We start from the raw sequence: 14,377 nt of genomic DNA, 5'->3' as shown, positions 1-14,377 counted from the left end.
AGAGACGTTTCATTCGACGGGCTCAGAGAAAGCTCACCTGGGGTTTTTATTGTTGAGACTCAGTGCAATTTCATTCACAGCGTGCGGGTGGGACATGACCATGTTGAAGCCGTACTGCGGGGTCAAACAGGGAGGGGTCAGGAGACGGGTCAGAAACAAGCTCCCGCGATGTCACAATCACATGACCTTCTTCAGCATGAGAACCAGCAGGTGGAGAGGAGAGCCACGCAGGGCAGAGACCTCACTGGCTACAGTCATAAAGCTTATGCACTGTGTCACATTACTGTTGCAATGTTATATTCTGACACGGTGTGTGCTCTCACCTGATAGTTCATGATGGCTCGTAAACACATGATGCAAACATGGACGTCTTCCTTCTTACAGACTAATCTGGAGTTCTTCAGGGTTCTCCGGCTCGGCAACGTGTTACACCTGTAAAATATGGAACGTGCCAATAAGATGTGAAATATGTTTTTTTAAAAGTGACCTCATTTGTAGGATGAACAGCCTTGTTTATCATGATTGTTGCAAAAGTGCTTTCATTAGTCCGAAGCCGAACCCCTTAGCCCCGCCCCTCTGTGTCTAAACTGGCAGGTGGAGTGACAGCTTTCCTCTGGAGACAGGTTGGAGAGTCTGGCCACAATCTTTCCATTAAAACCACATCCTAGACCTGCCCTGCCAACTCACTGGCTACACCACCTCCTTAAAAGCAAAACAGATACAACTTTCAATAAATCCAGTTGTACACGCATCACCAAAAAACAAACAAACAAAGAACCACAATCAGCCATGTTGCCAAGAGCCAAAAAGAAACGTCTGTGCAATTGTTTTAACTTAATGGCCGAACACGCTGATAGGGCTCGCGTTCAGAACAATGGGTGGAGGTCATTTGCATGCAGGACAGTGATCTGCACAGCTTTCGTGAGACAAAAACAGAAAGAGGCCTTTCTCCTGCAGCCGCCCCACAATGAAAGGAAAGTGCTGAAGTAACACACTGGCTAGTCAGCATAACCCCGAGGGGGGGTGGGGGGGGTACACACACATGCGCACACATGCAAACACAAACACACATGTACATGCACGCACACACACACACATGCGTGCACACACACACGCACAGTACATGTGCACACACACACAAACACATACACGCAGACACACACACGCATGCACACGCAAGCATACACACACACACACACACAGGCATGCACAGACACACACTTATAGACACAAGCATGCACACACATATACGCGCACACACACACACACACACACACGCAGACACACACACACACTCTCCAGACTGATGGACCCCCCAGACAACATCTGCAGTTTTAATCTGTATCTTTTTCCTGACTGCTTCAGTTCTGTGTGCCTCCCTGGACACTGGCTCTGTCTGTGTCCTGACTCAGTGAAATCCACGTCTCCTTGCCTCCGTCCCCACAGACCTGGGGCAGCTTTGAATAAATACACAGCAGTTTTTGTAAGATAATGAGACACAAGGGTAGCACTGGAAGTCACAAAAGAAGCCTTAACGATGACTCCATTACCATTAGCCATTTATCAGTAAAACAAACATAAAGAATTTAGCAACTTTTAACAAGCAATTAATTTTCCCATTCATGTTTGGACTTTGGATATTTCCTGTCACGGACACCTCATATCCTGAACTGCAATGACTCACAAAGGCACGTCTTGCTCTGCGCGTGTGCGTGTGTGTGTGTGTGTGTGTATGTGTTTATGTGTCATCTATTTTCAGGTGCGTGAGCCATCTCTCACATAAAAACGTAACCTCGTACACGCGCGCTGCTTTTAAGTGACAGAATTGGAGCAGTGCTCCGCCCGTTTTTTTTCTTCGTTGCACCAAAATATCTTCCAGCGCTTCCAGCAGCCTGCGTACGGACGCCTCGCCATACAGGAGAAACGAAGACAGGCAGGCTGACGCAAGAACTGTGACTTATATCCTCGATCGTTCGATCGCTATTGACTCGCGTTTAGTCAGACGGTTAGTCAGTCAGCCATTTGCTAAGTCGGTAAACTTGTCATAACAGGCCTCTTTTCAGGAGAACAGCTCATAAAAGGGCTTTTATAAAAGCAACAGTGGCTTTGGCAGTTTTTCATTAGCTGCAGGCTACACATTTTAACAGCATACCGTTTACCTTTTAATGCTAGAGCACTAATACTATTTAAGATATAGGCCTAATAATTCGAGCTCACAACAGCAACAATAAAAACTAGCTGTACTGCTATTGTACTATGAACTCTAGCACATAAAAGAGAAGACATACCATCTGGCCCGTGAGCACTTTGGGCATTTCAAAAGCCCGGAAGTCCTTTGAGGGTGCGGTGCAGTATTAAAAAAGTAAAGGTGTTTTATTTTCAGCTAATGACAAAAATCACATTGTAAACTTCTGCAAGAGACTTAAAATGCCATAAAGCGATTCCTTCCTTCCCCCACCTCAACTACACATAACCCCCAGGAGCACAGATGCAATGAGAGTTAGCCTATGTCCTTTCTACCTGCATTTTGGAGGATTTTTATTTTATTTTTATCTTAAGGTTATGGTCTTGGAAACATTTGGGATAAAGTTAACACAAAGAGAGATGTCTTTTCATGAAACTGTTTGTGACTCATTAAATAGCATATCAGATATGTTAAATCCTTTGTAATATAATTTAATGCACATTTAACACCTTATTTTGAAAATAATAATTCTTTCTTCCATCCTTTGTTCCAAGTATACAAGATGTCAGCATACTGTAGGGCCTGCAGCTCCTTAAAGGATGAGTTCTACTGAAATTGCGGGCCCAATTTACAGGTATGCCGCATGCAGAATTCTACAAATCACAAGACAGAAATCTGCAGGTGTGCAAAAAAGCAATACAAACGTGCCATTGCCATTCATCCTTCCAGGAAAGAAGAATCGGCCTCTACAGCATACCTGACTGCGGCTAAAGAGAACTACATTACCCAGCACTACTAAATGTTTATCAGAGGCAATCTATGCAAGTCAGAAATGTCTGTGGAGAAGCAGGCTATACAGGGAAAAGGGCGCTTTCTATTTAATTTAGATTTCAAGGCACAGGGAAAATGCAACCTGCCTTCTTTTGACGATGGGAGCACAGAAGAGGGAACTATGGCAAAACAGGAACAGAACAGAATTATCCACACAACTGCTTATTCACAGGCCACAGTGCCCTGCAGTACCCATAAACATTTATAAAGCTTCACTCCGGCTCTAGGGTTACAGGTCTGGAGGGAGGAAGCAGTTTGCACCCTGGAGAACAGAAACTAGCAGTAACCTGAAAAGTCTATCCGCGTAAATTACACAGCGCAAATAAATACGGACACGTGAAGACCACAGATCATTCTTTAACTGCGAAACAGAATAGTGCGCCATTCAAAGCTGCATTAACAGAGCCCTTTGTCCAGTATTCCTTTGTGATTATGCAGCCTGCAGGCGTACTGTCACCATTCAAAATCAACTTGCATCTGAAGGCTATCATTCATTGTAAAAAGACAGGTTTTTTTTCACACAATGATTCTGAAATATTCGCTATCTTTCTTGCTTTAAACGCATTCGCGCTACAAATAGAAATGAAAATATGAAAAGATTGAAAATATTTTTTACTTCCTGAAAAACTTTTTAAACAGCAACTCGACTCAATATACGAAAATTCTGTCATTGATGTTTAAAGCAGATTTTCCACAATATTAAAAAAAGACTGGAAATGACCCCCACTGGTGTTACAAAAGGCTACCGCGCTTCATGAGCGTAGAGGTCCAGCACGAGTCAGTAAACCCAGAGGAATGTTTGGATAACCGGTCTATCCTACTACCACCCCTGCGACACAGAGACCTGGCCTAAGCCATTTAAAGTCTTACAGGCCTCATGACTTCAGAAATGGGCTTTTTAGCAATCATGTGCGACCAGTGCATACATACCAAATTACACGCATGCAGTTTAGGTACCAGTGTAATTCAGAACACCTGATTTAATTTTTGTCAATTACAAGTACTATTACCTTCGACTCGTCACGGAGATTAAAAAATGGAGGGCGTCCAGTTCACCAGAACGGTTAAGGGCCAAATGGGTGTGTGTATTTGTGTGTTGGGGGGGAAGACCCCTTACCGTAGCGAAGGGTGCCTTCCTGAGCGGGAGATACCATTCCCGCCCACGGGAGAGGGGAGGTTGCTTCCCCCGTGGAGGTCCTCAATGGAGCGGTTCCACGGCTTGGACTTGTCCACTGCGTTGTCCATGTTGTTTTCTAGACTGTCATAGTCAAACCTGGAAGGGGGGGGTTCAGGAAAGTCATCAGGGAACGACCAAATGGCGTAAACAGGCTAACCGCCTGTTTAGCGCCGTTTCTGAAGACCACAAACGCGACAATAGCCCGCCAAAGCACTCGCAGGAAGCAGCGACACACAAGAATTTCGTGTTCTGAGAAGCTGCCAAAATGTTTGTCCCAAAGACTAGTGTTCATGTCCCCTGATAAGTGGAGCGCTCGACAAAAGCACCAAACCGTTCTCTCGGGCTGGAGAGCTTCGATAAAAGGACGGAAATAAAAGAGTGTGCTTGTGTTTCCCCGTCTGCGGAGGAAGGCCGGGTTTGTGAAGCAGCCCTGAGAGGAACGCCATTTCGGCTCTGAACCAGAGGAGACACCAAGTCATGGCGGTGGCCCACAGTTGGGATTTTAATTAGCTTTACCGAGCGGTTTTGGGGAACAGAATGTGCTAACGCTGAATAACAGCCATTTGAGGGCGAACCGAAAAGAGGAAACGCCAATTATTAAAAGAGCAGAACGGAAACGGCCCGCCAGGGCTAAAAATGCTCTTGGTTCCGAATGGAAACCTTGTGACTTATCTAAATAGATCACGTACAGCGAAACAGAATGACTTGGGATGTGTCTCAACACCAAAAATTACTCAGTGTTGCCAAGAGTTGGCAGCTGTTGGGGTGCAGATGTACTAAGGTAAAAAGTGCAAATGTGCCAAGAACTGAAAGCAAGACTTACGTGACTGCGTACTGTGCGAAAGAAAGGTATTCAACCAGGACGTCAAGACCTTTGTTCTCTTCATTTAAGAATTCTCGGACCCACCTAAAAAAAAATTTAAAAAGAGTTCAAAGAAATGTACACAACACAAATACAAGAAGATGGCACAAGTGTACATACAGGAGAAGGCCCATCATTAGACACAATTGCACATTATTCACTGATAGTATAGTCAGGGGCGGAGATGGCAAACGTTTTTGCTGCCACAAGCCAACCAAAAGACTGTAGGCTACTGAATATGTATTAGGCTAGAGACCTTATCTATGCTCATCCCAAAGCAAAATGCCAAAATACAGGTCATTTACACTCAGATGTTTGGTGTAAAAAATGGCCACGCTATGGGTTTGGGGAAATATGTTTTTTGTTATACTGTGAAATGCCACAATATTTTCACTAAATGCTCGCCAGTAAACTAGTTTTGTTAAGAGATACTGAAAAATAGGGTTATAGCCGGGCTGTAACATAATCTTTTCCAGATCTCTAACAGCATCATAATAACTCACATCTCCCAACGGCTGGCAGCAATGCAATAAGCAAAATAAGGTTATATGAATTCTCCTCCTGCGGGGCCAAATGCAGTTTCATTCTGCTTCAACAAAGCAGTGTTTAACAGCTAGGAAATTAGACGGGTAGGCTACGCACCGCAAGGACCAGACCAGGCAAACAACACCGCTTCAGCTCATGCGCTCAATGTTTCCTGCAGGGACATTAAATTACCCGTGCAGTAATTTGGTTCCAGCTAGGCTTGCATCTTGGTCAGCGCGCTTCGGTTGGTGGCATCCCTAACTGCCATCCACAGATCCAGCTACATATTAGCCAAAAGCGGAAAAACAAACTCGCTCGCATTAACCGTGTATGTTGTCTGACAAAACAGCAACAGCGTAAACGTGTCAACACTACTTGAGGATCTACGTTTACCAGGCCACCCATCTGCCACAGGTAAAATTAGACAGTCGTTTCAGGGAAGCGGGGGAGTAACATCGTCTCCCTGGTAACCCTGGAACGTTCTCACAAATGACGAAGGCAAGACAGGACCCCCTCATCCCAGTCCTGACAAACAAGGTTTCTTTGCAAGTCTGGTTTTCGATTATTTTCTTCCTCGCGTTCTGCGGCTTCCTCCTACAGTTCACGGGAATACTAATGAAGCGAAACGGGCTCTTCAAAGCCTCCAGCGCCATCCCAGAATGCAACGGGCGCAGAGACACGAGAGCGGCTTTTTTCTCTGCCGGAGTACTTTCAAGACGAGATCAGACTCACGTTTCCGCGTTTGCGCACCTATACGTCTCGCTGTACCGGGCCTTCCGTAGGGGAGGGCTTAACCCGCTTCGGATTGAATTGCAAATGGCGAGGAGGGGAACCTCACCCCTCGCCCTCACCCCTCGCCCTACTGAGAAACGGTTCGCGTGTTCAGCCGCCAGCCCGGATCTCGTTTTCCATATTTATGAAGAGCGGAATAATTTGTCGGGCAACGTGCTTAATTAGCCGTTACAAAAAGGCTTGGCGTGCGTCTCCGTGTGGACCGGCTCCGTTTGTCTGCCTGCGATTATTGTTCTGGCTGAATGAACCGCGCGGGATTTTAATGCAATGAAACACCGTGAGGTGGACGTCAGGCGGTAGCCACGGCCCCCCGTTCGGCTTCAACGCAACGGACAACGCGTTATTACCGCAAGCGACGTGTTCAGGGGCGTCCATCACCTCGTTCGACGTCGTCGTCGTCAACTGGACCAAGGAGCTCGAAACGATCTATATCTTTTGAAAGCCAGAGGTTTTTAAACCTGCAACCCCTTGGTTCTTTTGGAGCGAGCCTCACACTGGGCCCTGCAGCTCGGAGCGGTTCTGATACGACCCGCGACCACTTCTGAACTTCCTGAACTGAACTTTCGACCATTCAATCCTCCCACTACGTCACTCCTAAACTTTGAGAAACAAACTCAAGCAGGTTTTACAATGCCTGCCCTTATTCCATCCATAACAATCAATAAAATGTCATGCTTAACTTAAATACTCATCATTATAGGCAAAAGTACACATTGGAATTAAAATGTGTCAATGAGTTATATTTTATATATCGTGGGGACCAAACGTCTGAGGACACTGCCAATAACTGATTGTTTTCATTATTTGAAAGGGCTAATGCAATTATCATAATCCATTTACACTTCTTATTCATGTGAAAAAAGTGTGTAGGTCTTTATCGAAGGTCAGAAACCGTTAGTACTCGGTGTGTCCACCTTTCGCCTCGATTACCGCCCCAAACTCTGCTTGGCACCGATTCCACCATCTTACACAACACCTCATCCTCCATTTCATCCCAGCACTTTCTCAACACTCCCCAGATCATCTGTTGATATTACTCGATGTTTGGCCTTTCTCCCCCTTCCACCGCTCCAATGTTTGGTTGGGTTCAGGTCCAGAGACTGCGGTGGGAATGGCATCCTAATAAGCTCCTCTTGTTCTCAATAACCTATTCTTAAATAAGAAGTGTAAATGCAGTACCGTATTTTTCATTATTCCTTGATAAATAATGACCAGGACTTGGCCTTGTCCTCAGACTTTTGGTCTCCACCGTATATGTATTTTTACTAACATGACTAATCAATATTATCCTCAGCTTACTTAACTATGACTAACACTGTGGGTTAGATGGGAGGGGACTGGACTGTGTCGGGGAGTGCTCAAACTGGCTCTCTCAGAAGCAATAAATCTAACCTTATTAACCTCATTCCAGAAACTAGCGTAACAAATAATGCTAACGGTTTTGCTGATGACGAAAGTGTACACAAGCGATGTCGTATGAATGATATAAATGCTCAGAGGGACTGCCCCCCTCTGAGGGACTCTGAACACACACCTTGTTGTGTGAACAGACTCCCCTGCAGAATAAATAACAGACTGTGTACAGTACAGACATACCTACTTCTACCAACTATCAGTCCAACACACAGATGCCACATTTCTTTTTATGAAATCTCGTCAGTGGGGGATGAAAGGACTCCCCATCGCAGGCTGTAGTCTCAGAGCTCCACGTGTATGAACACTGACCCCGCCACATCTGTGACTGCTGTGCGTTTGCCTTCAAGTCAAACAGTTCCTGAAGCATATCATCTTAAAGCCTGTTTTGTAAACATTTCAAACTAATCCACCAACACAGTGCCTCCACTGATCTGTTTTGACGAATTGACGGATCTCAACGACCAGAAGGCTCCTGTTTTGTGTTTTTGTGTTTTTTGGGATGGTGCGCGTTTGGCGTGTGAGGGATCACATGTTTCTGAAACCCTGCGAGTGTCTTGTGTAACAGCACCTGGCGTGGCCAGACTGGATCAGACCGGCCTCAACTTCCTGTTTCTTGCGGCGTTGGGCGAGCGACCTTGCCCCATTTAGTCAGCACCGCCGCCCACCCCCACCCCCACCCACACATGCTGCTCTCCGCTACCCAGCATGCACCTGGGCTCATTAACCGCTCTGATGACATCAGGCCTGGACACCGTCCGCGGCTTATTAAAACCAGACGCTCGTGGAGAGCGAAGGCTTGGCTTCTCGTTCGCAGGAAGCGAGAGTTCGGCGAGAAGAGGGGCGGGCCGGTTAGAGCCCCTTCTGGCTTCATCGTTTCTGCAGAAGACCCGCCTCAGAAACGCGCTTCGTTTGTCGTCACGTCACCGTCGTCCCTCTCTGAGAGCCGAACGTTAAAAGTCATCTCAACGTGGCTCTTGACCAACCGGCTCTCTGGCACAACAACGGGAAAACTGCGGCTCGCTCCAGTATGAGCTTCCTATTCCAGCGGACCGCGTTCAGGAGCAGCTAGTTTACTTGGCTTAGCAGCCAGTGCTATGTTCTCACATACAGCTTGCGCTAAAGCCTTAAATAACACACAGCCTTTATAAAAGTGCTCCTCCAATACCCGTTTTCTGATACTTTTTCGCGCTCGAACTCTGACGTGACGCAGGTCTTGTCGACCCGCACAGCAGAACCTCACCCGCGACCGGGATTTCACGAGTAGACCGACAGCGGAGGACACAAAAATAAGCGATCCTCTTTCGTTTACAAGCGCGTCTCCGATCAAACACACAGACTCCAAATCAAAACGGCGACCACGTCCCCTCTGCGGGCCGGGCCTGTATAGATACGTCTTTTCGTTGGCAAGCGTTCGAAGAGCAGAGAACGGTTTTTTGCTGACCGAACCAAAGGCCGACCGTGCTACAGAAGCCTCTCTCAGGGTCTGGATTGTGTGACCACTCGGGTGCTGAGAGATCGGTCGTCGACTTACCCGATGTGATTGGTTCTTAGAGAAATTTCCAGTTCTCGCAGGACTTGTGTGGACTCCTGTACTCTTCTGCGGAATTTCTGGAGGGGGAAAAAAAAGGAATGGACTGTTATGCCAGGTTGCCACGGCGATCCTTCTGCGCTAAATCATGATTACAGCCCGTGATGTATGTGCCAGTTTGGTTGAACTGGATGATCTCACCAGTTCAGTGGAAAAGCAATAAATACAACGCTTCAAGACAACAGCGCTTTCTAAATACGAACGCGCGCAAGACGTTTAATCATCAAGAGACGACACGGCGAACCCTTTATGCCTGAGTGTACGAAGCCACAACAATACATTATCTCACGCAAACCATAGCAGACACGCATACATTAGGCTATATCACATTAAATTTGCATTTTAACTCCAGCTTAAAGCAGTCAATATCTAGCATTAGATATTTAGCAAGCGATCCTGCAAATTTCAATATTTCCACCATTCTTCATGTTCAGCTATATTGTGGAATATAGGCCTAATAGTAAACTGATTTACTTTATTGGCTTGCATTTTTCATCTCTGTCCTCTTCTGTATTTTTGCCAACGCAGTAAATCATGTTTGCTTAATAAAGTGACCTCAGTTGAATGGTGTCTATTTGGGCTGTGATGGTGTATCAAAAAAATAAAATAAAATAAATAAATAAATAAAAACACTGCTCAGTCTTGCTCTCTGTGCAGTTTCCATGGTTACTGCGACAGGAGGAAGGCGGCCGTAGAGAGGTAATGGTGAGACCGTAGACTGGAAAACCACACGTGGATCGACACTATGACACCGGCATGAAACCCCGTTACATTTCCCCTCTCATTTAGAGCAGAAAATGCAAATGGAGCCATGTGAGGTGCAAATCTACAGGTACGATGCGTATGAACACAGCCGTGATCCTGTTGCGCGCAGAACGCAGTTCGGGCTGTGTTTACGAGGCTACAGATTGAAGAGCCCATCCAGCCGTTACGTTTTTTCCTCTGAAAACGCGGGCAGAAGCGTTTGAGGAGCACGCGCGTTTAAACCCGCCAAACAAACGGAGACGGGGAGAGAGGAGCCGCTCTTCTGAAGGCGGAGAGGCAGGGTCGCTCGCAGCCGACGCCAATCGACCCCTCCGAAAATCCAATTTTACCAAAGATCTAATTTTTGACTCTGATGGCGGAGGATGAAATGATTGCATCAGCGCTGAAAGCGCGCGGGACTCGCAGGGCGGACGTCGTAAAGCGGCGGGGGCGTCGCAGCCACCCCGGGTCCGAGCGGCGGTTAAAGAGAAAGCCAGGGCTGTAACCCCCCCCCCCCCGCCAACCCCATCCCGACTGCCCCCCCCCGCCACCCAACTGCCCTTCTGGGACTCGGCCAGTACATGAGACACATCTGTCGATGGAAATTGAGCAGTGTTGTGTTGTGTTGCGTAGCGTGTTGTGCTGTGTTGTGCTGTGCTGTGCTGTGCTGTGCTGTGCTGTGCTGTGCTGTGCTGTGCTGTGCTGTGCTGTGCTGTGTTGTGTTGTGTTGTGTTGTGTTGTGTTGTGCTGTGTTGTGTTGTGCTGTGCTGTGCTGTGCTGTGCTGTGCTGTGCTGTGCTGTGCTGTGCTGTGTTGTGTTGCGTAGCGTGTTGTGCTGTGCGGTGCGGTGCGGGGCTGTGCTGTGCTGTGCTGTGCTGTGTTGTGTCGTGCTGTGCTGGAGCTGTATTGTGTTGTGTTGTGTTCCGTGTTGTGTTGTGTTATGGAGGAGCTCTTTTTGTCTGTGTGTGGAAGTCACATGTTAGCGATATGCTGTAGCTGCGCAGGCTCTGTCTCCCTGCTTACAGCAGCCCTATAACTACTACCAGCTGCAGGAGGGAGAGGCAGAGAGAGAGAGAGAAAGAGGGGGGAGAGAGAGAGAGAGGGAGAGAGGGAGAGAGGAGGGAGAGGGAGAGGCAGAGAGGGAGAGACAGACAGCGAGAGAGAGAGGATAGAGAGAGACAGAGAGAGAGTGAAGAGAGAAAGGGAGAAGAGAGGGGGAGAAAGAGAGAGACAGACAGAGAGAACAAGAGAGACAGGGAGAGAGAACAAAAGAGACAGGGAGAGAGAAACAGAGAGAGTGAGTGAGACAGAGAAAGAGAGAAAGAGACAGCAACAGAGCGCTCTCCCCAGAGGGGTCATCCTGGAAACAAATCAATGGCGGAGACATTCTGGAGGACTTTTCTGGACGGATCCTCTCCTCCTCCTCCTCCCCTGGCGATTGGCCGGGGGCCGCCCAGAGGAATGCGCCAGAACCGCGCATGCATAGAGGAGCCGCTGACCTGGGGCCGCTCCACAGAGGCACAAAGTGCCGATTGTTCGAGTCTGAAGAAAAGGGGGGCCGAACAGGAATGTAAAAGCATAACTCTTTCCCCCTCTCTCGCCCTTTCCCTCCTCCCCCCATTTCTCCCTCTCTCTCTCTCTCTCTCTCTCCCTCTCGCTCTCTCCTCGTGCGAGTTGCTGACCTCCGCGCGCGGGACGCGAGGGCTGTTGTCGGAAGGCGGCGTTCTCCCCGGGGGAGACGGGCCCGCGGAACGATCCGCGAGGTTTTCTCATGCGCGGCGACCGAGCAGCCGGTACGGCCAAACCCCGCGAACGGAAAACAAACTACAGGCCCCAGAGCTCTCTCTGTCACACAGCAACAGACCCCACTCCCCCCCTCCTCCCCCGTTCCAACATGGAGGCTGCAGCTGACTGGCCTATCCTCCCCGGGAACGACAGGAGGTTTCGATCGAGAAGCGTAAAACAAAAGGGGCCGAGCCGGGCCCCGGGGGCGCGGACGATACGCCCCCCCCCCCCGTTATAAATCCCCCGAGCTGTCGCCGGGGGAAACGCTCGCGGCCCCTCTGAAAGGGACCAGGTCCCGCCCTCTCCTCCTCCCGGGATGACGCCTCCCTTTCTGGGAGCCCCGCCCACTGCCCCGCCCACCCTTTCACGTCCGGCGTTCTTCCCCGAGTCTCCTCGCACCTCTGGAGAGCGGCGTTCCCTCCCCCCTCTCAGAAGAGGGGGATAATCCTCGCTCGCTTCCGCTTGTTTAACTTCATCCGGGCCCAAACTCAGAGACTGCAAGCCATCTCATTCACAGCACCGACTGAATTACAACCACAGACACACAGTCCGGACCGTCTCCACTATTAAACAACGTGACTGGTGCATTACCCGGTCTTGTTTCAGGGGATTGTCTGGGAAAAAACTTTATTGAGCATAATATATCCAGACAAGGATAAAACACATAATAAGGGACAGGTCGTGACTACCTATTGCTACACACAGGCAGAGGCCTCACATTGAATACTAAGTGTACTACATCATCGCAAAGAGCTTATAGTGAAGGAGGGGGGAGCTCTCCTCAGTCACCACCAGTGTCGCGTCCCCACGTGCTTGTGGAGATGGCGGGTCTGGCGGTAAAGGTACGGCGCTGGTGCGCGCGGGCGTGATGACATCACTCCAGCCCCAGACAGGGAAGCGGCTCAGAGCTCAGCAGCGCTCCGCTCTTGGCAGTGCGTCTCTGCTAACTTGTTTATCTGAGGCGACTCCATTTCACAGCACTCTCTCTTTCTGCGCGAGCCAGGAGCCTTACTATCTGCTGGCACGGTCCGGCACTCTCTCATACACACAGGAATGCACATACACACACAGACACACACACACAAACAGGCACGCTCACACACACACACACACACACACATACACACACACACACAAACAGACACATACACACACACACACACATACACACACAAACAAACACAAACAGATACACACACACCCACACGCACGCGCACAGACATAAACACACAGACACACACACAAACAGGCACGCCCACACACACACACACACACACGCGCACAGACATACACACACAGACACACACACAAACACACAGACACACAGACACAAACAGGCACGCCCACACACACACACACACACACAAACAAACACAAACAGATACACACACACCCACACGCACGCGCACAGACATAAACACACAGACAAACAGACGCATGCACATGCGCATATGCATGCGCATAAACACAAACAGACACACACACACACAGGCAAGCAGGCACACCCACACACACAAACACACAGACAGGCAGACACAGAAACACACACACACACACACCACTGCAAAAAGTTCCCTTTTTTAAGCGTCCCTGCGATGAGATGAATGTGTCCAAAACAACTGATAATGGCGAACAGAGAAGGCTGCTTATCCTTTCAGCAGTCAAACAGATTACTGTATCCCTGAGAACAGCTGCTGGACGAGGGAGATGGAGCCTATCTGAGGGACCTTCCGGTCCAGCAGGGATATCCTGGGGGGGGGGGGGGGGGGGGGGGGGGAGGAAGGAAGAGCCCCTGAGTTATGGAAAGAAATCTTTCCTCCGGAAAAAAAAAAAAAAAACGAGCTTTCACCTTCCGAGTGACCGCTGGGTCCAGATAGCCCCTCAGCTTCTGGATGTAGGTGTGCGGGGGGTTCTTCACTTGAAATCGTTCCTGAGAAAGAGAGGAGGAGGAAATTAATTCTGAGACCAAAATTAATACCACTTTTTCTTTTCTTGTTTATTTTTTGGCTCTCTAATTACTCAACGAAAAAAAGAGAGGATATGAACCAGTTATTTAACATCATCTGAGCCTCATTCAAGATCCAAGAACTTACGGCCTTTGCCGTTTGATGAAGAACAAAATATATGCATATTTACTGTCTGTGAAAATCCGCATATGTATGACTAGGAAAATACCACTTCTTATATTTGTATACTAAGCAAGAAAACGTATAATATTTAACATAGCTAACATAGTTTACACTGATTTTTAACTAATATTTGCTGCTGTATATAATATTTCCTGTAAAAGAAAAACCCCATACTAAATCAATCAGCATTAGACAAGGATGACTGATGTGCTATCAATGTCAATTCGCTGAGCATTAAATCACATATTGGCATACAGACATGCTAATAGGCACGTATCCCACCATCCCACTCGATGACCATGATAATCTGATAAATGAATATTCATGGGTTCTCTTTTATCCAC

At 48.1% G+C, this 14,377-nt stretch overlaps 1 protein-coding gene across 6 annotated transcripts in view; it reads right to left on the bottom strand.

Annotated features, from left to right (window-relative positions):
- LOC118214167 (formin-like protein 2) overlaps nt 1–14,377 on the bottom strand; it is a 64,358-nt gene that overhangs the window by 18,730 nt on the left and 31,251 nt on the right. For all 6 annotated transcript variants that reach the window (XM_035393823.1, XM_035393826.1, XM_035393822.1 and 3 more), the window contains exons 3-8: nt 13,754–13,834; nt 9,320–9,396; nt 5,017–5,100; nt 4,134–4,289; nt 324–432; nt 38–114 (exon numbers count right to left, since the gene is read on the bottom strand). In XM_035393823.1, coding sequence (XP_035249714.1) covers nt 38–114; nt 324–432; nt 4,134–4,289; nt 5,017–5,100; nt 9,320–9,396; nt 13,754–13,834 — 584 coding nt within the window. The remainder of the gene's footprint in view (nt 1–37; nt 115–323; nt 433–4,133; nt 4,290–5,016; nt 5,101–9,319; nt 9,397–13,753; nt 13,835–14,377) is intronic.

Source organism: Anguilla anguilla, chromosome 15 (assembly GCF_013347855.1).
Source record: "Anguilla anguilla isolate fAngAng1 chromosome 15, fAngAng1.pri, whole genome shotgun sequence".
Lineage (NCBI taxonomy): Eukaryota > Metazoa > Chordata > Actinopteri > Anguilliformes > Anguillidae > Anguilla > Anguilla anguilla.
Note: the sequence above shows the minus strand (reverse complement) of the source record. Positions and strands in the feature narration are given on the sequence as shown.